This window comes from Neodiprion pinetum, chromosome 6 (assembly GCF_021155775.2).
Source record: "Neodiprion pinetum isolate iyNeoPine1 chromosome 6, iyNeoPine1.2, whole genome shotgun sequence".
NCBI lineage: Eukaryota > Metazoa > Arthropoda > Insecta > Hymenoptera > Diprionidae > Neodiprion > Neodiprion pinetum.
Window position 1 is genome coordinate 10548371 of NC_060237.1, and position 22956 is coordinate 10571326.

The 22956-nt window shown below is 37.0% G+C and overlaps 2 protein-coding genes across 3 annotated transcripts in view; both read left to right on the forward strand.

The window, feature by feature from the left end:
* Positions 1 to 17406, forward strand: part of dati (datilografo) — a 63535-nt gene extending 46129 nt beyond the window's left edge. For both annotated transcript variants that reach the window (XM_069136850.1, XM_069136851.1), the window contains 7 exons: positions 816 to 983; positions 1447 to 1590; positions 1748 to 1885; positions 2122 to 2319; positions 4538 to 4758; positions 4854 to 4998; positions 5734 to 17406. In XM_069136850.1, coding sequence (XP_068992951.1) covers positions 816 to 983; positions 1447 to 1590; positions 1748 to 1885; positions 2122 to 2319; positions 4538 to 4758; positions 4854 to 4998; positions 5734 to 5855 — 1136 coding nt within the window. In that variant the 3' untranslated portion in view covers positions 5856 to 17406. The remainder of the gene's footprint in view (positions 1 to 815; positions 984 to 1446; positions 1591 to 1747; positions 1886 to 2121; positions 2320 to 4537; positions 4759 to 4853; positions 4999 to 5733) is intronic.
* Positions 17407 to 18594: 1188 nt separating this feature from the next.
* LOC124221437 (aminomethyltransferase, mitochondrial) lies at positions 18595 to 22430 on the forward strand. Its single transcript, XM_046631451.2, has 5 exons — positions 18595 to 19231; positions 20819 to 21159; positions 21237 to 21556; positions 21653 to 21735; positions 21835 to 22430. The coding sequence occupies exons 1-5, from the start codon at positions 18844 to 18846 to the stop codon at positions 22185 to 22187; spliced, it is 1485 nt and encodes a 494-aa protein (XP_046487407.1). The 5' UTR covers positions 18595 to 18843; the 3' UTR covers positions 22188 to 22430.
* The last annotated feature ends 526 nt before the right edge of the window (positions 22431 to 22956 follow it).

Below are 22956 nucleotides of genomic sequence, written 5' to 3' on the forward strand. Positions count from 1 at the left end.
CACGTATAACGATTTCACCGTCATGTTGCTGGCACGTTCTTGGCCAGCCGGTTCTGGTTTCATCGCGGTATTTTGACAATACCGCAGACTTCGTTACTTTCTATGGTTATCATAATTTTAAGATATTTTTTTTCCATTCACCCCCCGACTTACCCCCATATTTTTGCTTTGGCGCGGGCATATATGTATTTTTGTCATATTCATAATACCTTTGCATGTTTCTCTATATAATACATCTTCTCATATTATATATATATATATGTATATATACATATATATCAAACAAAACTGTACTAACTATCTTCTATTAGGTGGATTTCGCTTCTTCACGTGTGTCTAGTATATGTGTGAGAGAGTGTGCGATTGAGTATAACGTACCAGAGTCGAGTATACTAATCCTAAGATCATAACCCTTGTCACATTTGAGTAAATTATCTGTTTGAGAAATTAAGGATTTTAGAAAATTTACGTGACCAAGTCTAAGTGCAATTCTTCGTAACAATTGTCGTAACACTATGCTGGTCAATTGTTTCGAGACATGACGGTGAGTAGATCAACGATGAGTGTTTTGCAGAGACGAGAAACACACGGTTCCTTAATTCTTGGGTCTAACCAAATCGGGAAACCGGTTACATAGCGATTAACGTGTGAATGAGGTGTACGAAAGTGGGTATAAGGATGTCGTTACGTTTATACAAATCTGGTGTAAATCTTGATACTGGGACGCTTTTCCTGCTTGGCATTGACCTTGAAATTGTGTCCCCCTGTTGTTCCTCCCGCTGACTGCACACCCTCCGTTGCCGGGGTTTACCTAGCGAAGCGACGGACTGCTAACCACCCTTGCCCCGTTTGCGGGAAACACTACGTCAACGAGGGAAGTCTCCGGAAACACTTGGCCTGTCACCCAGAGACCAGTCAGCTCAGTACGAGTCTCAGGATGTGGCCATGTTCCGTCTGCCAAGCCGTCTTCACTCATGAGAGCGGTGAGTACCCTGACGCCTACGGTTCCTGGACGCGAGTAACGCCAGCGAAGGTGGTAGAATGTCGAAAGAATCGGAAGACCGGAACCACGAATCCATGTCACTGATGCTTTTTCTTCAAAACCATCCCTCAGCAGCGCCTGAGATCCGGACTAACCGCCTCTTGAGCTGATCTAGATTCATGTTCCACGTTCTGCAAGCAGAATTAATCCCATGGTCATTGACAAACGCTGGCTGCACTGCCAACAGACGATATTGATTCGTCGGGCAAAAGCGTTGCCGATATGGCAGTTGTGGTGTCAAATTACTGATACAAGTTTCCGATATTGACAGTGATAGAGTGACAAATGCACGTTTCGACGTATGGTCTTTGGCACGCTTGCGACGTTCTACCATCGTTCTCTTTCTGGCAATGATACACTGCTGGGATTATTTATTCATCCGCTTTCTATGCTCGTTGTATCAGGCCTACTGAGCCATATGGAGCATATGAGGATGGACCCTAAACATCAGTTTGCGGCCCAATACGTTCTGAGTCGTGCCGCAGCGGAGAGACGAGAAAGAGAGCTTTTAGCTGCAACTAGTCAAAGTTTGGCTGGATCAGGTTTAGGTGAGTGTAGTTTTCTTCGTTTTATTTTTGTTCACACCCGAGCGATCGCCTACAAAGGCGAATCATAAAATAACAAGTATCCAGATGCAAGACGACCGCACGCACCGAACCATTTTGTCTCTTACCTCTAATACTAGCCCGTTTTATTTTTATCCAGGATCAGGTTTGGGTGTTTTGGGCAACCAGACTGGAGGACCGCAAAATTTACAGCAACCGCCGATGTGTCAATCGCCGTCGGCTCATTCCGACAGTAGTAGTGGTAACGGAAGACTTTCTTCCGCCGGAAGTGAACCTGGTACGTTCAAAATTCGTTATCTTTGAGGTGAAAAAAATCCATCCCCTGATTAATTCGATCGATATTTGACGACAACGAAACACCAATGTTCGGTGAAGAACAAATCTAATCAAAAAGAGGAAGTAATTTCTTCCTGCAGAATTTCGTATTGAGAAAAAAGAGAAACGGAAAGAAAGTAAAATTAAAAACTATGGATGTTACTCCGAAGTACTTTTGTGATGTTCTGATGAGAGCAGATTTTTGCGTAGGCGCCGGATTGCTGAACAACAACAATAACAACAACAACAACAACATGGCGTCGCCTGGTCCGAGTGGCAATAAACTTGGCGAAATGCTTCGTGCTGGGAGTCAACCTGGAGCGGCACAACAGTATCACGACGAAATGCAGTCCCAACAACAACGCATGGCAGCGGCTATGGCGGCAGTATCGGCTGGTGAGTTTACGACATGTTTGAGTAATAGGCGAAACTTCCATTTCTCGGCCTTTTGGCGTTGAATATCGAGTGGACTTTTGGCGAATCAGGTCGTAAGGTGAAACGTTCTATTAAAGTTCTCCAGTGTTTGAGGTCTTTTTACGAGGATCGAAATCTCGGAAAATGACTGCAACGAATTTGAATCGTCGAAGCTTCTTCAAAACTTGATTACTCACTAGACGTCGTTCAAAATGACGTGCTGCTTCTTACATGCACGTCGCGATTCAGTTAGTTGAGATCAAATGTATAACCCAATAATGATCCGCAATAACACGCCGTTGCGAAAGACATTGGAATATATGTAATGAAAACGATATTACTAAATTGCAATACATGTGTGTGTACGAGTATCCGAGAATCGTTATCGATGTTTCGTCGCTCACACTGCAGAATTATTTGCCACTAATCAAGAATTATACGGTAATTGAATAAGGTCTCGGCTTATGAAATTATCACGATTGTTCAACTGCTGTCACTTAACGAACCTTGAATTAGATCAACTTACTCCGACGAGTACATGTACCTAATCACGTAATTCCGTGACGCGACAAACGTGACATTTAAATAATTATAGTACGCATTATGAGTATACATGCTTCGCTGAAAAAAGTAGGGTAATTTCAACATTGTTTAAATTTCCCGGAAGGTTCGATCAAATATTTACGTTAATTCAACATTCGTGAATTAGGCAAAGCATTAGCGAATAACGCGTGTTGAGGAATCGACTCAAGTTAAAAAAAAATGTCTATTTTTTATACGGATACATTTTGCCAGTTATTTTTTCATCTTGATAGCATGTAAAATAAAAAGCATGAATATCCTGGGTGAAATTGATAATATTGAATGTTGATTCAATTCCCTTTACCGACAAAGAACTTGTTCTGTTAATTGTTACTCATTTGAATGAAGTACGATTCAAATTTCGATACTGATCTGATGCTGAATTACAGTCATCGATACCAAAAAGATGCCGAATGAAATCCGAGATAATTTCGATAGTTAATCGCTGGCGTTGCAACAAATTTTCGCACGTTTTGCTAGTAAACTCGAACAATTAGTGACATCTGGCGATCAGCTGTTGTATCATTATTAGCTTCTATTTTACATTACATGGCTGAAATGATAGAAGCCTGAAATTCCCTGATCTAGAAAAACTACGGACACTTCAATAATGATATAATTGCAAATTGCGGTTGATTTCACACAATTATATTTGTAAACCTATGTAACGAAAATGCGATTCGAAAACCAAATATATTTTACAATTGATACAAATTGTGTCCAACCACATTCTCGTGGTCAAATACCGGAAATTTTAAAAGGCACACAGCGCATAGTAGCAAATAAATCGATTAGCTTTGACCGGATTGCATTGTTTGACTGTCGAAACGGTAACGAACGGTTATTGTCCAAACAAAAATCTACGTATGTACCTTCCTTCGGTATTTGCCGGTCAATGGTCTCTTTAGCTTGGGAGTATAATTTTCGTCCTTGTGTCGGTAATACCCTCCACCAGATACCGACCTAAAACTTGATGGAAATACGGTCGGCCTTGTAGCATCTGACACTGAAGGTACAAAAAGGTAAATTGAGTTACACAGAAAATATTATTTTCCGGTAAAGAAGAAAAGGTTAAGGATTACGCTGAGCATGTTCACAGTCAATTCAGTCATTCCGCTTACTTCTTAGACTGCTCGTTGAAATGATAACAAAAACGCTAACTGAGATATCAAATTATTGGTCAAAAACCGCTTGGCAAAAAAGGGAAAGTTTTGCCTTGTAATTTTTACAAACATCGAGATTTGAATATGCGGAAAAATCAAACTTCTGGCTGGAAGAAATGCATTGAATCTACCCGCGTTGCTCATTATCGCAATTAAATATTAAGAGTATCGAAAAATCGTGCATCTCCTTCATATCAATGTACCTTATGACTTTAACGTTCTTAGAAATTTTTTGCAACACTTTGTTTTAAAGCGCAAAAGGATTCAGTGCCGCGTTGATCCTACATCAAAAAGTCGATTCGATTGCTTTCTTCCAAATTCAACCCCGTGGTTCACTCTCGATGAAATTCTCTACGTTTGTGCAATATTTCAATCCAATGAAAACGATTTCTGGGCGAATCCTGCGCCTTAATCTCAGCTCCCCGAATTAAAGGTATTCCTCTTCTCTTCACCAGGTCTGCAAAATTCGGTATCGCCGAACCTATCACCGGCAGATATCGCGTCCTTGGCGGCGGCGATGCGCATGGGAAACAACGGCGACATGGGTGGTGGACCTCAGGGTTCCACGGGTCCTCAACAACAAAGTGTCCAAGGGCAAGTACCGGAACAAGCCCTCAGAATGCACCAGGCCGGGGCTCTTCTTCGTTCGCAGGCCGAGGCGGCTCTGAGACTCGCGGTAGGTTGAATCTTCGGACATTTCTTCGAGCCCGCCCGAAACACGCCCTCGACTCACTGTCGCTGACACTCAAATTTTTTTCTTTCTTTTTCCAGGTTTCGCAGGCAACTGCCGTGGCGGCCAGCTCCGGTACAGACATGAGGCATCATTTGGGACAGCACAACGGTGGCGCATCCGGAATGCCCGGACACCATGGAAACCAACAACTTTCCCAGCAAGATAATCTCTCCCCGGACTTGGGTGAGTGTTACTCTCATCGTCAGACACAATCGGCTTGCCCGGTTCTCTTACGATCGCGGCGATCAATAGTCTTGAGAAAATTCATCTCTCTTAGTCCGAAAGATTTTTTTTACACACTACGCTAAGTATCTGCCCGCTATAGAGTCGGTGGAACATTAGAAGGAGTTTGAGTTTCTTTTCGTAAAATTCTTAGCGCTTTATTTGGACAAATGATGGAAAAAATTTTGCGGACATTTCTCCGGGATTCATGTGAAGAATCTCTTTTAATTTCACTATGAATTTGTAATTTTATCCTGACAGTTTTATCGGGTCTCTCCGCTTGCCTAAAACGACACGAAACGATTGTAGATACGTATAACTCTTCGCATGGAATTCCTTACGATATTTAAAGAATACTTTTCAGATCTGTATCAAAACTTGCTGATTTTTAACACCGATCTTTTAATTCCCTGAAATCAGCTAGAATCAGTGCGCTGGCTACTCCTGAAACTTTTTTTTTAAATCGTTTGACGACGTCGTTTATGATCATGTCGAAGACTGATCAATTATTTGCGACAAAGTTCAAAACTTTTTATTGAACAATAATTTGTAGAGGCAGTATTTTCACCGTAGTAGGTATATGTATGGACGTGAATCTTTTTTTATCGTTGACGCGTTAACCATGTCTTGTCGAAGTATAGAACGAACGAGAAAGAAAGTAATTAAAAAACATGAATGATTGATGAAATTTTCCAGGTGAAGCGCTGCGATTACAAGAGCAACGTTTGGAGCAGGCGTTGCGATTGCACGGTGACCCTCGGGCGCTGGGTTTCACCCTCCAGCACGTTGTTAACCAGCAAAATAACCAGCAACCATGAAAATTCAGCTACTACTGAGACGAGTGGACCCCTTGGACGGGCGAACAATCCTTTAATCCGGCGAAGAAAGACCACCAGGAGCGTACGACGACTTCCGACGAGCAGATTCAGCAGAGTCTGTTGGCGCAAGAACAAAACCCAACTCCAGCTGACCTTACCGAGATGCCAGACAGAGGCGTGAAACGGAAGTTGGACGATATCGGGGATGACGGAAACAGTGCGTAGAACTTTGCTTCGTAAGGAAATTGAAAACAGAAAGAATCGCGAAGGCAACGGAATCGGAAGAAGCCGATTTTGTTCAGTTGTTCGTGAAGGGATCGAAACGCAACGTCCAAGTGCGGTCAATTGAAAATTGCTCGTTGTCTCAGCAGTACTCGTTAATGATGAAATAAAAACAAAAACAAGCGAAGAACGAAGAGAAAATACTTTCTCGAATAAAAGTTTGAGAAACGAATAAAAAACACACACACATACACACACATACACACGAACTGTGTGATGTGATGAAGTGATTTATTGTACGATAAGAACACATCGAGCCACGTTAAAAGGACATTTAAAAAAAATGCAGATTTCACCGTGGCTCAGTGAGAGACTAGCAAGTTCGTACGGTAAGATTTCTTTTTTCACCTAGACACGTTTTCGAATTTGAGATCGTGTTACGGCTCGATTTCCTGGCGCATGTAACCGCATCGATAGTTAACGATTGAGAGATATTGAGAGTTACATACGGTTTGAAACCGGGGACGAAAGAAAATCGTTCTACGCAAAATCTTACTTTCATACATATAACGTGACCGTCGCAAGTCCCATCAAATTTCCGTATAGCAAAATGAGACAAAAACATAAAATAAACAAAAAATTGTAATAACGATGGTTATATACTTGTATCCTATACTATTAAAAAAAAAAAAAATGCTCCAGATATTTCCGGATAAACGTAAACAGAAAACTTCGGTAGAGGTCAGGGAATATTTGTAAGGTTCTTGCGGCGTGACACGATAATAAATATATAAAATATATAGTTAATGTGACGAGTCAAATGATGAAACAAAGGTCAAACGGGCGACCTTTTTTCATTAACGGGCTCAGCAAAACTATAAAAGCCAGAACTTGAGGTTCCCTAAATCTTACTTTAATTCTAATTAAGGATCGTAAACTTTAGGTATATATATATAAATATATATATATATATTATAATAATATTAATAATGATGCAACATACACATATACACACGTACACGTGTGCTCGGCGTAGCACGAAAACTATTAGTTCGTAAGCAAACAAACAAAATAATATTATTATTATTACGAGGAAGAAAAAAAAAATAGCAGTTATATATGAATATATATATTTGAATATATATCTATATATACGCATACGAAATATGGAGATCGTAAGTGTGAAAGATAGAGCGAGAGAATGTGAGAGAATGAGTGTGCAAGGAAGAGTAAGTAACTAAATGCTACATATTATATATAAATATTATAAATAATAAACATAGGGTTTATGAGACTAAGGTAGTTAGACGGAAAAATATGCAGCGAGATACACGCGCACGCGCAACAAAAAGAAAAAAAATTAGGTGAAAATCTTTTTCGAAAAATGCGTTTGAGAATGTTTGAGGTGAATCTGAGGTCCTGTGATCGTTAAAAAAAAACTAAGGAAAAAAAAGAATTAAAAAAAAAAAAAAGAACAAGATATTTTCTTATTTCAAAATAACGTCTAAATAAACACGTATAATTGCATAACTATTATTCATATTTTCATTTCAATTGCAATACATAAAATATATGCATAATTATAATTACGTTCTCGCAATATATTTGTAGAGAAAATTTTTATAGGCTTATATCGCTTATATTATATGAAAAATAATCTTCCGTCGGTTCGTTATCGCTGATCAACCATTCGATTTTATATTAATTAATTTTTTCTTTCGCCATTTTCATTTCCGGTGGTCTTTTGTATACGGATAATGAGTAGAAGATTTTAAAAAAATGTGCAACGGAAACAATATATAGATGATTTAAAGAAGAAGATTAATAATAATAATAAAAAGAAAACATACGTTGACAATATATTATATACGTTTTATTTTCAAGCAATCGCAGACTGAGGAGCGCGGAATGAATGGAAACCGTACGAGTGATATATACCGACTACTTTTCTCACTTTTTTGGTATTTTCAATAATTTTTAACACTGTGAGGTAAAAAGGAATAGAGAAAATAGAAATCAAAATATGTTATTTCTTTTCTTGCAGTATATAAGAGAGAAGACGTGTGCTTCTTACTTTTGTGTACATACACGTGTAAGAAATTTTCGCGGTATGAGAAACTCTTGTTTATAATTTTCATTAATGATCGTCACGTGAAGGAATATATAAATAACGAAACAACACAATACAACCCCCACCTCGAAGAGAATGAGAAATAACCACGGGGAGTTATCCGAAAGAGACAAAAATCGCTAAAAATTCATCGACAAAGCTACCATATAATGGCCGTGCGATAACGATCCCTGCATCGGTGTGAAACTGGTACGAAGAAAATATGCTTTCACATGATAAATTCTAGGTGTTTGGCTTTCGTCGCGACATTAGACATTGAAAAGAAATTAATTCCGCATACCAAATTAGGAGAAAATTTAAATACGGTGTAATAATTTTATATCACCGCAGGTTACGAATTGAATTATTAACGTACATTAGTCTGTGAAATTAATTCCACAGTTCCAGTTTTACACTCGGATGCAGAGGCTAATTTATCGCAGGTTTTTTTTTTTTTTGTTTTTTATCAATATTTCCGTTACAGTGCGTTTTTCCTCATACTAATTAGTGTAAATACACAATACGAACCATACTACAATTACAATAGCTTAAACAGGAGAAAAAAAAAAAAGAACATAATAACTTACACATAAAGAAAATAGGTTAGTTTATATGTACATATACCTAAAGCCGGGTGAGTGTTCACCCTCGCCCTGCCACCACGAAAAATATTCCGCAAAGCCTTGGTTCCCCGGGCATTCCGAAGATATCACAGAAAAATCACAGCGAACGAAATTTGCGTATTTGCGAAAGGTGCACACGTGATGTTTGTATACGTATAACAGTTTTCTTACTTTTGGAATGAAAAAATAAACTTCACCAAGGGGTTCTCGGGCGCGGAAATGTTTTCTTTTTCGAACTTTCCGTTTTTCGACTTTTCCGTTTCTCACTCAATACAAAAAATATACACACGCATATACAAATACACAAATTATCACAGCCTTGCGATGGATTGTACAGCTATAATGATAGATTTTAAGCCGACACTTTCACACTATATATCATGCACCACTGGCCTCTCCACACGATAATAGGGACCAAAATTATTTTCTCAAAAAACAAGAAAAACTAAAACAACAATTAATTGCGTAATTTCAAACCTTGACTTTCGGATTAAAGACAAACAAGATCTGTATTTCTCCGTCTCTGGGAAAATAATAATAATAATAATAATAACAATAATAATGATAATAATATACAGATTAATCAAAATTGCCAACAGTTTGCGTTCAAGTTTTATTTTAAGTGAGTCTTTTGTCGTAAGACCACGTGAAAAATATACATGCATAATTTTTTTTTATCAAATTTGGCTGCAATCGAATACTAATGATAATTGACTCGCTGAGAATTTTTTTTTTTTTTTCCATCTCAACATCGCTAAGATATCTTTCCGCGATTCCATCGGTGGGAATTTATACGTTATACCTTAATGAGAAAATAAAAAATGAAAATTCTCTTATCGGCTTCGTGTAATATAAAATTAATTAAAATTCATGACCGGTCCCTAGAATTGAACAGAAAAAAAAAAACCAATTAAAAACACAACGTTGAAACATTTGAAAACTGCTATAAACAAGTAAAACATTTTTGACCGGGACTCGAGGCGTAACATCGTAAAATTCAGTTCTGTTACTGATTTTACGAAGTTTGTCTCGCTCCCCCCCGAACATGTAAAATACTTAAAACACAATAGCTTGTAGTGTATGTTCTGTAATCGATGATAAAAGGTAAAAACAAAATATAGGCGACCGTCTTTGCGCCGCTGGGATGGTCGTCGAAAAAAATCACAAAAAAATTTACAAATATATTGGTTTACATATGCCCGTAAGTGGACTGGTCTCGCAGTTTTTAGTTTTTTCAAAGTGCTCGTTTCGCGACCAGGAATAAAGATGATTAAAAATAAAATAAAAGAAACAGCGATTAAAAGGTTGCAGGATGTGACCGAAGGATAGGTCAGGTTGATCGTAACGTGATCGTAACGCGATCGTGGAAAGGTGCGAATAATCGCGCCTTGTTTTTATCGAATTGCACGAGGCAATAACAGGAAATAAAAATGTGATCGACCAAGATCATGTACGAAGACAGAAGCGCGAAACGGGTACCGAATCAATTGACGATGACTGAAAAATATACAAAGCTGCGTAAACCGGTCCTATAATATACAATAATCTTAATCTCTCCATGTAAATTTGCTAAATGTTAAATAACTAATGAAAAATTAATGCCATAGCCCGGATGCACTGGTGTATACTCCCAGTGCATACACACTCACAAATACGACTCGACTTCAATAATAAAAGTGAAAAAAAAATATGCAAACGATGATATATATATATATATATATACACACATATATATATATTCATCTCGTCAACAGTAATACAAGAATATACAATCACAGACTCGATTCAATAACAATACATGTATAAATATGCCCAATTACATGCAAGATAGCCCTGATCAAAAGCGCGACCAAATGCTTTTTACACACTCATACATCAACCAAAAATCGGAGGACGTGAGGAATACAGTTTTATCGCATACACACACCCTGGTGTTGCGGTATCTGTATCGTCGACCCTCCACCCACACACACGCACACGCACTCACACGCACACAGCAAACACACAATTTACGGATATGTAAAGACAATTGATTTTGTAAATTATTCAAAAACAAATCAACATGAAAAAAAAAAAACAACAAAACAGAAAAAAATCTCTATCAACGATCCAAATTCTCATCACTTTTCGGTGTATGTACGGCCATGAAAATTAGTGACAAAAGTTAAAAAAAAAAAAAACCGAATACATTTTTTAATTCTGGAAAATAAAAATTTAATACCACGATAATCGCGGATTCGATCTGGAATATGATGCAAAATTCGATTATTTCGTTACGGATATTTATGTTATTTCGTTAACAAATCAATTTATTATTTCATTTTATTTTATTTTCTTCTCTAGTACAAAAAATTAACGATATAATTATCACCCAGCACAATCTAAACATATATACGTACATTTTACACGTATGTAGAGAAAGAATATTATCCCGGAAATGACGACATAGCGAATTCTTTTCAAAGGAACAAAGGCTATGCATACGTAACGATACCCGATTGCGACGATGAATATAAAGCTTTGCACAAGCAGCCTGCACCCACAACTGTTTTTCTGCTGTGAACAGTTGCAGAATCTTTTAGACATAAACAGGCGAACAAGCATAAGAAACAGAAGAAAAAAATAAAAAAAAATAACGAAGTATAATAAATAACAAATGAATTTCTTTTCGATCGGGTTTGATTTTTTAGTGGAATAATCTTATACAATGAATATGTAATACGCAGCATAAAAACCGACAGTCTAGCAGAGCGAGCACCTCGCGGTACGCGTTTTCACGCGCTGCCGAACTGAGCCTCTGCACGTTTATAAACCGGAATAAGTTGTTTAAATATTCACTATAATAATAAACTATAGATACGTAAGATGGTGGGCCCCTGATGGTGTGTACAACACCCGTCGCAGACATCCCGCTTTTATTATGTCACCTTTGATTCTCAATCATGCGGTTCATACATATCTGATAGCGATCTAGATTCGTTATTACCAGATGAAAGACAGACAAAATCATTAAAAAAATCACATTTTATTTTTCACACTTCTCAGCTACTTATTCGATATCAATTGGAGAGGATAATTTTAAATTACATCGATCGACAAATATTTCTTAAAATTTGTTCTTGCTGTAAACATTTTCGTACAAAGCGCAGATCTGCGGATGACGAACGAAACGAAAGGTTGAATTCGTTAATTAAAATGCAGAAATTGGTATATACCGAATATAGAAGAAATTTGTCACAAAATTAGTAACGTAAAGAAAAATTTTTTTAATCTATACATGTCTCTGTTAATTAACCTAACCGTCATTATGGTTAAATACGTGTAACGATTGAAATAGATGGACGATCCAAGGGGCCCACTGTATTTTTTGCCATAGGTAACTGCGACTTACAATTTAGCATGATAATTGCAGTGCCGTCTGGCAAAAAATTTCTTTTCAGAATATTCTGAAAGTTTTTTTGTTGATATGAGAATGTTTTCTTTTCGGTTTTTTCCTTCGCATACGAATCTGAGTTAACCGAGTTCCCAAAGATTGCTGGAATGCAATCGAAAAATCACACAAGAAAGAAATCATTCTATTCGGCGACAATGACGCTAGTCATATTTGTAAAATATTGTTACACAAACGCGATGTTCAAGAAATTTCGGTTCCCAAGCGACGAAAGCAAACAAAAATGAATTTAAAAAGAAAACACGTATCCAGCAAAAACATAATGAAACAGTCAAAGTCCGCTAGTGAGTGCTTCTGTAAGGGATTTCGTTACAGTAACAAACATTATCAATATACAACAATCAATTAGTGCTATACGTATAGAGAACAGTATAAAAGTTAACCGATAAATAATTGTATAATTATGTAAGTAAGTACAGGATTTTTCAGTGTCTGCTTGCAACCGCGTTTTTTCGAACAACGAAAAAAAAAACAACCCATCTTTATTTTTCACATTATATAATCAAAGCAAGAGAAAAGAAAAAAACCCCGGTTCTAAATGGCCTAAGAAAAATATATATACTACTAATGTACGTCGCTGTCAAATACATCACCGCAAAAAGAATGCGGACTTCCAACGAATTACTTTTTTCTCCGAAGTCTCCAGTCTGATCAAGATGTTAGTAAATATAATACAAAAACAAAAAAAAATCATACAAAAAAAATCACAAAAAGTGTCCCCGGAAAAGGAAAAAAAAAAAAAAAAAAACGCCAACAGTAATAATCATTGCAAGATGTTTACATTTTGGAGAATTTTAAGCCTTTTTTCAAGTCCTTTCCATACTATACGCATAATATATTATACGAATAATATGATAATAAATGTATTAAGTGTGTAGCTTAGCCAACGTGTATTCACAATAGAGATGATCGTAAATATCTTAAACGCGTACAGCCATATTTAAACAATGTTAAATACCAGTGTCAATATTAATAAACAGGAATGATTTTAGCGCGGAAGCACCCACTACGGAGGTAAATAGAACTCTACTCAGATTCGGATCGGAGTGCTCTCGAACATGGCACCCATCTTGAACAATTGTTGTTGCGTAGCATTATAAGCCCTGCAAGATTGCCAAGACCTACAATTACTTTAAATTTTCTATTCGCCCCCCCCCCCCCCCCCCTTCATTCGCCGATTCCTACGAATGATTTACATAGATAGACACACTACCAAAATTCTTATACAGCTTTTTTTCACCGTTTCACTCTAACGAGATTCGTAGTACAAAAATTTCTTTCCGAGCAGCGGCTAATTTCGTTATTTTTCACACGTGTCTGAAGAAATAGATCAACTTCTGTTTGATTTAATGTTTCAAGATGGCGTGTCCTGACTTTCGGAGATTTGTTTAAAACACAGCGTTGCGTTATGTCACTTACAACGTTGTTTTACCACAATACAACCATCCCCACCACCCCTTCAATACAACCCTCCCCCTACCCACCCCTAATTCTACTCATACGTTCTTGTTTGTTCGTTATTATGTGTGTAGGCGCGCCCCTTATTGTGCCATTTGCCAAGAGAAAGGTGATGATTGGTTTGACAGTTTGGCGAGAAAAATTTGTAGGAATAAAAATCTGAACTTCTTACGTCGATTAGTCAATTGAGCAAGCGTAACGCGGTTGTCATAACTCAAAATCATGTAAATTTTATGGTGTTCGGAAGAAAATTGAGACGAAGCTTGACGTGATTGAATATCGAGTAGGCTAGCATGGCATGATTGGCATATTTGCCACGCACATATTATACGGGGCGCGCAAATTACTAAACGTTCCATTTCAAATAATTTACGTACAGTTACATCAAAGCAAAGTAATGTTGATTTTCACGTATAGCGGCTCGTGCCATGAGTTGTATCCGCATGTGACGGATAAACCTGTGCGAGTTAGCTGTCAAAGTTTTAAGGTATACATTAAGTTTCCTAAAGTCCCCTTTTGGGCAAACACACTGGCGAATTTTCGGTCCCGTATTCCCGACAATTGAGAATGATTAGTAGTTGAAGAAAATTTGAAAATGAGAAGAGTGTGAAATGAAACACAAGAAAGGATAAAAATTGTTCGAAATTCAATTCTAGTCAAAAAACGGTACAAATATACCGAAACTTTTTAGCTTTAGTATATAGGGTGAAATCGATACTTATATATAGATATTGCGAAAAGACGTCTCGACCTGCTGGCGTGTATTTCCATTGTAATCGTATACGATAAACTTTCGATTTGTGTAAAACATAGCGGTCGAAAATTCTTAATCAGGGTTTACGGGACCATGACTAAAATATCCATGTTGACAAAGAATAGCCTTTTTTTTAATTTGTTGTATATTTATCGACTGGGAGCTATAACTGATACTTTTTCAATGGATGAACGGTGCGAATGAAGTTTGAAATTGTGAATTTTATATTACAAATCATCAATCAATTGCCTAGGCAGCGGAAGCTTAGAATTTATCGTTTGAAAACCTTCCAATCAAATCAAAAATACGTCTAAACAATACCACAAAATTCACGTTAACCCCATATATGCTATTGAAGGAATTTCGAATGAAACAGGCATCCGAGAACAGCGTGAAATCATACGATTAGATTGCACAAATGAATTACTGACGAAATTTCGTTGCCTGGGCAATATTTTAATTTTTTTGTTTGCAATTTTTTTTCTCCGATTTTTCGATAGGTCTGTTAACTACAATATACAATGATTAATATTAAGGCAATTGAAAGCGTATTTTAGTAATATTTGGTAAATTTCGCTAGCAATTATCGTCGCATTAAAAACTACATTTCGAGATTTTTTATATTTATACAATATGAACATGTACGTAACCTACGTAAACAATTTTTGTTAGGTTAAGTATTGATGTTTTTTTTTTTTTTAATTGCTACGTCATTCAATTAGTCTTAATTCATGTTAACATTTTGTTGAACGTTAAGAAGGCATGCCGCGTGAATTTAGGAGTAAGAAAAAATAACGAAAAAAATTGAAATGGTGTGCGGTGGTATTCTTTTTTCTCGAGATTGCACGCGGCAGGTCTCCTTTAACTGTGCATATATGACTGAATGTTCTGTAATCAGTAATATTTAAAGGTACCACATGATTTATCCAATTTAAGTTTTTCGCATAACGTTTGAGGTATAGCTATGGTAATAATAATAATAACAATTATTATTATAGTCTGGAAAGCTGAGAAAAATTTTATATTATATATGCAAGATGTTGGGCATGTTCAACTTTTGTCTTGTTATTTTTCTTGGTTTCTTTATACATTGTTTTTAAGTTCCTAGACTTATCATAATATCGTTCAAAATAACTGTACAAGTACATATGTGTAATTATAAAAATTGATAATAATAATTAGACTGATAGAAATGATAATAATTTGAACGACGAAGTAGGAGGGGAAAAAAAGGAAGAGAAAAATTGAAGTTATGTTTGCTAGTCAAAATTGGTTAATAATTCAAAATCGAGTTGAGAATTATTTATGTAAGTTTTTATTTGAACTGCATGTGGGAAAACTATAATTACTACGGTTCTTTAGTTACTACTTTTAGGTTCGGTGTATTAAATTATAAATAAATGATTTATGTTACGGAGCGTGTATAGATAAAATTGCATAATTGCGAGTTTAACAACTATTAATGCGTATGATATGCTTGATTCAGCGCGAACTCTGTTTTGTAAACTCTTGTCTTCATTGTTTACATACAATATGTTATTTACTTGACGTGATATTCTAGTTTCATCATGTGTTCTGTACAATATTTTATTTTTCGTACGTATTATTCTCTTCACATTTTAGTTCATCACTAGCTACTATATATATATGTATACTATATGTTGCTAATGCCAACATTTACGATGTTAAAATACGCTGACGATTGTCATATATACACAGAACAAGGACCCGTGCATTTACTCGTATAAACATATGTGATTAGTATAATAACGTAATTGGACAATTTTCGGGAAGACTTTGATTACGTTTATTTCAAACTATACATGCAATTATTGCCGAATCCTTACTGACGTGCCAATTATAATCGAAGAAAATTATCGCATAAAGGAATGAAAGTTACTTATACGGTTGAAATGTTTTTTGCCAATTTAAACGAACTGCAAAATTACCTTATAGGCAATTTTTAAATTCGAATATAGTTCGCACAGTAAGGCTACTATAAACTTGCATATTGACATATTGTAATATACATTTAGTCTCTTTCGGTTACGAGTGAGCTCCAAGAGTTGAACGTTGTTTAAGAGAGAGAAAGACAGGAGGAGGGAATGAAACATTAAGATTAAACGTCGATATTAGGCAAAGCAAAATATGCAGGAAGAATATAAATTCGAAATTCAAAGTTCCAAAACATTTTGTAAATAGGCACTTCTAATTACTGTAAACACTAGGCAATGTTTAGGCTAATGTGCGAAACAATTGAATATTCAAAAACGTAGACTAAGATCAAATTCAGAGTCTGGGGTTGTAATTAAGGCTACCGTTTCGATGGAATTTCTATCCAAATTTGCTCTCTTTTGACGGGGACAAAATTTCTGTAAGATATATACAATAAATATCAAATTTTACATGTGGCATTAAACATATAGAAACTAAGTTAGGCTTAAAATTACGATTGTATGAAGGAAAAAAAAGTTTTTCGAAATTTCGGAAATGGTAGCTGCACCTCGGCTCGTCTAAAATTAAGTGATTAGAAATTATGGAAATGATGAAATTAAGAACAACTAATACTAAGTGGACTAGAATCGCAACCGATGGGCATTATGAAGATATAAAAAAAAAATAAGAAAAAATCGTGGAGCGTCTTTTTCAAAAAGCGTCCAAAATTGTACCTATTTTCATTTGATAAATTATTATATTATATTATATTATATTATATGTATGTATGTATAAATATTATATATATATATATATATGTACATGCATATATATATATATAGATATATACGATGACGATGACTAATTATTATTACATAAAAGTTATATCTATATTGGAAGTGACGTATTCGGTCGTGGTTATGCATATACATATGTTAGCTAAGGCAAAAAAGAAAAAAAAAAATTAGACAAAATTATCGACAGAAAGATTTAATTAATGATTGTACATTGTATGTCAACAAGAATATGACAAAAATGAGAGAAAAAAAATAGTAACGTCCCCCCTCGAAAAAAACACAGCAAAAAACTTGAAAAAAAAACTCATAATAATTACTAAGATAAAATTTACGTTCCACGTTTGAATTTGTAAATGAAAACGATCGTATTCGGTGTTCTTATTGTTTTTGTATATCGTTTGAGAATATTATAATATTGGCCCTGGACAATATATGTTTGTATGATAGTAGCTGGAAATTGGTTATTCAAAGAAAACAAAAATCTGTAAAGATATCTCGCGCGTTCCAGGCAGCTAAAACTCAAATATTGATTCTTGGTGTTCGATTTTCTGTTTGTAATCTTCGACACTCTAGGATTAGCTGGGTATAAGAATTTGCGACCCATACAGTTTAGAAATTCAAATAACGTTAGCCTAATTTTTTTATATCGTAACCGTTCGAAAAGAGCCAAACCGCGACAAGCGAAACTTTTATACAAATAAAGTAAATTAAAACACGTCACGGGAAAATTTTCTTTTCGAACGGTTATGGCTTCACTCAACACTTTTAAATACTTTATACAGTAATTCTACCGTTTCCATGAAACCAGTGTGAATGGATGATGAAGTAAAACGTGATTTAAGAGAAGAACTAAAGCATACATTGTCGAACTGTTGGGACATTCTGCGTTCAGTAATACGATAATGAAAAAACAAATAACGAAAAGAAAAAAGAAGTACACTTTGTTTATTGTTTCTCTGTTCAACGCATTATATTAATATTGTCATTGATGACTATTATTATTATTATCATTATTATTACTTTTATTATTATTAATTATTATTATTATTATTATTATTATTATTATTATTATTATTACTATTATTACATGGTATAATAAAAATTTAATAAGCAATTGAATACCCGTGCATATTTTTAATGTTTTCTTGCCTTCTCATTTCGTCCACAATCGTGTAAATGTGTAATATTATACACATTGAAAAAACATATGAATATCGCTACGGCTGTGATACTTGTTACATAAAATACTCGCTTCGTTTACGACGTTATTGGCAATCGACTCTGATAAGACCTTGTTTTTCTCCATATTCTTCCCGACTGCATATCAATACAGACGAATGCAACGGCTGACGATTCTCCGCTACATTGCAATCGTTCGATTGCACCGATTCGGCCGCATGTCATTATCATAGCGAGTTTGTTGCACTACGGCCCTCGCTGTTTGTCTATTGAAAAATACGAATTCAGCCACAAGAAATATCGCGTTGCCTACAAGATTCAGATGACTTCCTTCATTCCCACCACTATTCCGAGCGGTATCTCTGTCATATCGCCGGCGAGATGTCAGAGGTTTCATTAGCGGTTTGGGAACTGACGAGTGTGCGTCAGAAGTGTGCGAAAGACGAATAATAGAACAATATGTTCCGTGTGATGAGAATTTCGAGGCGAGCTGACGTGAGCGTTTTTCAATTCAACAACGTGCTCCGCCGATTTTTCAGTGCTGAAAATTTTAAATCAAAGAAGTGCCTGGTGCCCTTTTCTGCGAACAAATGCTACTGTTTAAAGTGCGCGTCTAGCCTTAGCTCGCCCGGACATTTATCATTTAAAATTCACAAACGTTCTTTATTCGGATCAAGGTCTTATCATTCTTTAAATAAAAATCTCATACCGGAACACGAGTTTAACAAACGCGCTAATGACACAAGGTTTCTGTGCACCTGCAACGGCTGTATCCTCAACAAGCCATTTTCTACGAGATGTGAGGCAAGAAAAACCTGTCTCTACGATCTACATATTGACCATCATGGCAAGTATTTTGTAACAACGATTCGCTTGTCTATACAGTTTAAACAATTCAAATCAGCATATATAAATATGTGTATTTGTTCGTCCTGAGACGACGACGTCTCCTAACGACTCAAGCATCTTACATGTATACATCATATAGATGTACGTGGTATAATAAGGATAGCACTTTACAGTAAAAGTAACGAGCATATGATAATATGAGGGGGGATATAGCATCTCGTGCGTAATAAGAAGTAATGGGAAGATAACAGAAGACGAGGGGCATGGGTAGGTTTATGTTTGTGTACATTATTCGTAGGTCATTGTCAGTATGATCGGTGAGGATGAACAATAAACACAAATAAATTAGGGTGAGAGGCAGATCCTAAGGTGAGCCAGTATTTCAAGTTCGTTCTTCTTCCATCACATGAGCCGCGCACATAACACGGGCCTAAATGTTGACAGGTCCATTGTTGACGTTATCGTCCCCGGCAAGCTACGTGCTTCAAAACCGACCTTTGGGCACACAGACTAGTTCTGATATCGACGGCTAATTGTAAGATCGAAACGGGCGTAAATCACTGCTTTACCGATTTGCGGAATGAGGCGGATATTTTTCATTTTTGTTGCATACGCCCTTATGCCAGTAGAATCAGCAATTATTGAAGAACTCTGGGCTGCGCTCTTTTGGTTATTAGCCCACATGATATGCGACTGTGTGGGCGTTCGGTACAATAAAGGAATTCTTAGTGTGAGTCTCGTCGGGTATTAATCCTGGGATGAAGGGTGATTCTGCACTTGCTAGATATTTTGACTGTTGCAATTTAGCCCCTGACAGGCAATGAGGAAGAAATTTCCCCCTTAAAAAACTTGTACTCTTGGCGCAGACTGTAAGGATTGAATCCCTTCAACGATCATTTTTATTCGTTTAGTTCCACTTAACTACTTTCATAATACAACCGTTTGATGCGGAATTGCTTGAACTATAATTTAAAAAGAAATCTTGCTAGCTTTATTAGCAGCTGAGATATTTGAAATTAATTTCCATTGGGTAATTTTTTATACTCATTGCTACGAAAGATGTACGGTTTGGATGTTTGCTTGTCAGGGGCTAAGGACAACTTGGAGGAGACTGCCTAATGGGGATAAATTATACGCCTATTTGTCTATTATCAGATGATCTGACCGGTGGAATTGGTAATATTCTCTAAAAATAACTAAAACCGATATCATTCGCTGCACGATGATAAAACTCCCACGATGTGCGCACTGACGTCACATCAACAAAGCGCCACGACCCGCCACTTTCAATGCGCAAATACACTTGTTGACGCAGTGTAGCTGAAATGGAAAATAATCACGTAAACTGGGGATTTTTCTTTTCGCAAGTAAATTACGTAATGCATTTGATTTACTGGCGCTTGGAAAGACTTGAGTTCATTGTAGTCTCGAAAATATCGTTTCAGAACTATTGTTATTCATTTAGTAAGAAGTCGGAATAATACCTTGGCGTCAATTTAATGTCTTGATAACCAAATATTGCCGACTGCAATGCGTCTGAGAATTGTGGAACATTTCTGTAACCAAATACACGTTCTTATTACAGGAAAGCTGGTCGATTTTGCAGGATGGCTTCTTCCTCTTCAATATGGAGAAGCAATTGCAACGTCCCACCAGCACACGAGGATGGCCGCGTCTCTCTTCGACGTTGGACACATGCTGCAGACTGTTGTATCAGGCAGACACGCTGGTGAATTTTTGGAATCGTTAACACCGAGCGATCTTAAAAATCTCCCCATCGGTAAAGCGGCTTTGACTGTCTTCACGAACGACCAAGGAGGTATACTTGACGATCTCATTATAACGAAGGACGGCGAAGACAAATTCTTCGTTGTTTCCAACGCGGGACGACGCGACGAAGATAGCGAACTTCTTCTGAAACAACAGGTACTTGATTGATTTGAGAGTCGTAGTGGGTAACAAAGATCATGTAGTGTAAAAACGAAAAACGTTTATATTTACAGAAAATATTCACGTCTCACGACAAGAAAGTTTCTTTGGAATTCCTCGATCCCCTGGAGCAGGGACTTGTTGCACTTCAAGGGCCGAAGGCAAGCCAAGCCCTTCAGAGTTTCACGACGATCAATTTAAACGACCTGAAATTCATGCACAGCTTGAAAACGGAATTTTTTGGAAACCAAATCAGAATATCACGATGCGGTTACACGGGGGAAGATGGTTTCGAAATATCGTTACCACGAACGATTGCCAGACAATTTGTTGACTTGATACTTAGCGCCGAGTATGTCAAATTGGCTGGTTTAGGAGTAAGGGATAGTCTAAGGTGCGGGAACATTCTTTACCGATAATCTTCGTCCAATTTACATGCATGTACTCACGATGATTTCAATATCGCTTTTGATGATTGACTAACACGCAGATTGGAAGCCGGCCTTTGCCTTTACGGAATCGACATAAACGAGACAACAACGCCGGTGGAAGCTGACTTAACGTGGTTGATCGGTGAGTATGGAATCCGGTCAATTTTTTCTCGTTTCATGCCAAGCAAAAACACTACATACTTTTATACTAACACGGAACAATTTGCTTTATTATCCAAAGCGAAACGCCGAAGAGCCGAGAAGAACTTTCCGGGGGCAGAGAAGATATTGTTCCAAATCTTAACAAAGCCATTACGTAAGCGCGTCGGGCTCCTTTTAGGACAAGGACCCCCTGCGAGAGCAGGAGCCGTGCTACTAACACCGGAGGGTGAATCCGTTGGAAAAGTGACTTCTGGAGGGCCGAGTCCTACCTTGGGTCGGCACATCGCCATGGGCTACTTACCTCTGAACTTATGCCACCCAGGATCCGGTGTCCTCGTAGAGATTAGGGGAAAAACTTACAAAGCTACGGTCTCGAAGATGCCCTTCGTTAAGACGAATTATTACACTGGCAAAGAGAGCGCTGGAATATGAATTTCATTGTTGGAGCATGGTGTGAAAATCAAAAATTGAAATAAAATCAAGAGCAGTATGTACCGACATCCGATATTGTGGGATGAGACACGAGTTGCGTAACGTTAGGTACAATCAGCGTTCTTGGACCTATGACCACAATGCGTATGAATCGTGGTGTGCATGCCGAGTGAAAGCTTATAAATATGTTGCATGAAATAATTTGTGATGAAATTTACTTGAATTATACATCGTTTACCACAATGTTCAAGGCGTGTAGGACTTCTACCTTTACCGACCGAACAAACGCATCCATTCTCATCATCGTTTGATCAATAAACGAATGAACGGGAACGGTTCAAATATCGTAGGTGCGTTACTCTGTTATAACAGAACTTATAAAAGTCACTGATACCCTGAAAATTATTGAAAAATGTGTAATTTCGCTCATTTCTGAAGCCATAGTGTCCATGGACGAGAGACTGTCCGCCATTTTGAAAAGAATGAAAAATAAAATGAGCCATCGTAGGGCTAGTTTTATGCAATAATGAGTTCAGCAAACGAGAACTACGAATTAGAATAGTTTCGTCAATAAATGACGTTAAGCGAGGCGTTCCTTGGTTGGTGTAGTTGGCACGCGTCTTACCCCTTCGTACTTTTGGCGAAAATTTTCGCGATTTCGAAAAGTCCTCGAATAAATTATTTGATGCACTATACCACCGTAATTTTGCGAGCGGAATTGATTAGGCGCAGTTCAAATACGTTGCGAGTAGAGGATCAAGAGTTACTG

Bases quoted from the DNA above. Each gene is read 5' to 3' on its own strand.
- LOC124221437 (XM_046631451.2), top strand. From the start codon at position 18,844: ATGTTCCGTGTGATGAGAATTTCGAGGCGAGCTGACGTGAGCGTTTTT. The intron at 19,232-20,818 runs GCAAGTATTTTG...TTCTTATTACAG, and splicing joins TCTACATATTGACCATCATG to GAAAGCTGGTCGATTTTGCA. The intron at 21,736-21,834 runs GTGAGTATGGAA...TATTATCCAAAG, and splicing joins TGACTTAACGTGGTTGATCG to CGAAACGCCGAAGAGCCGAG.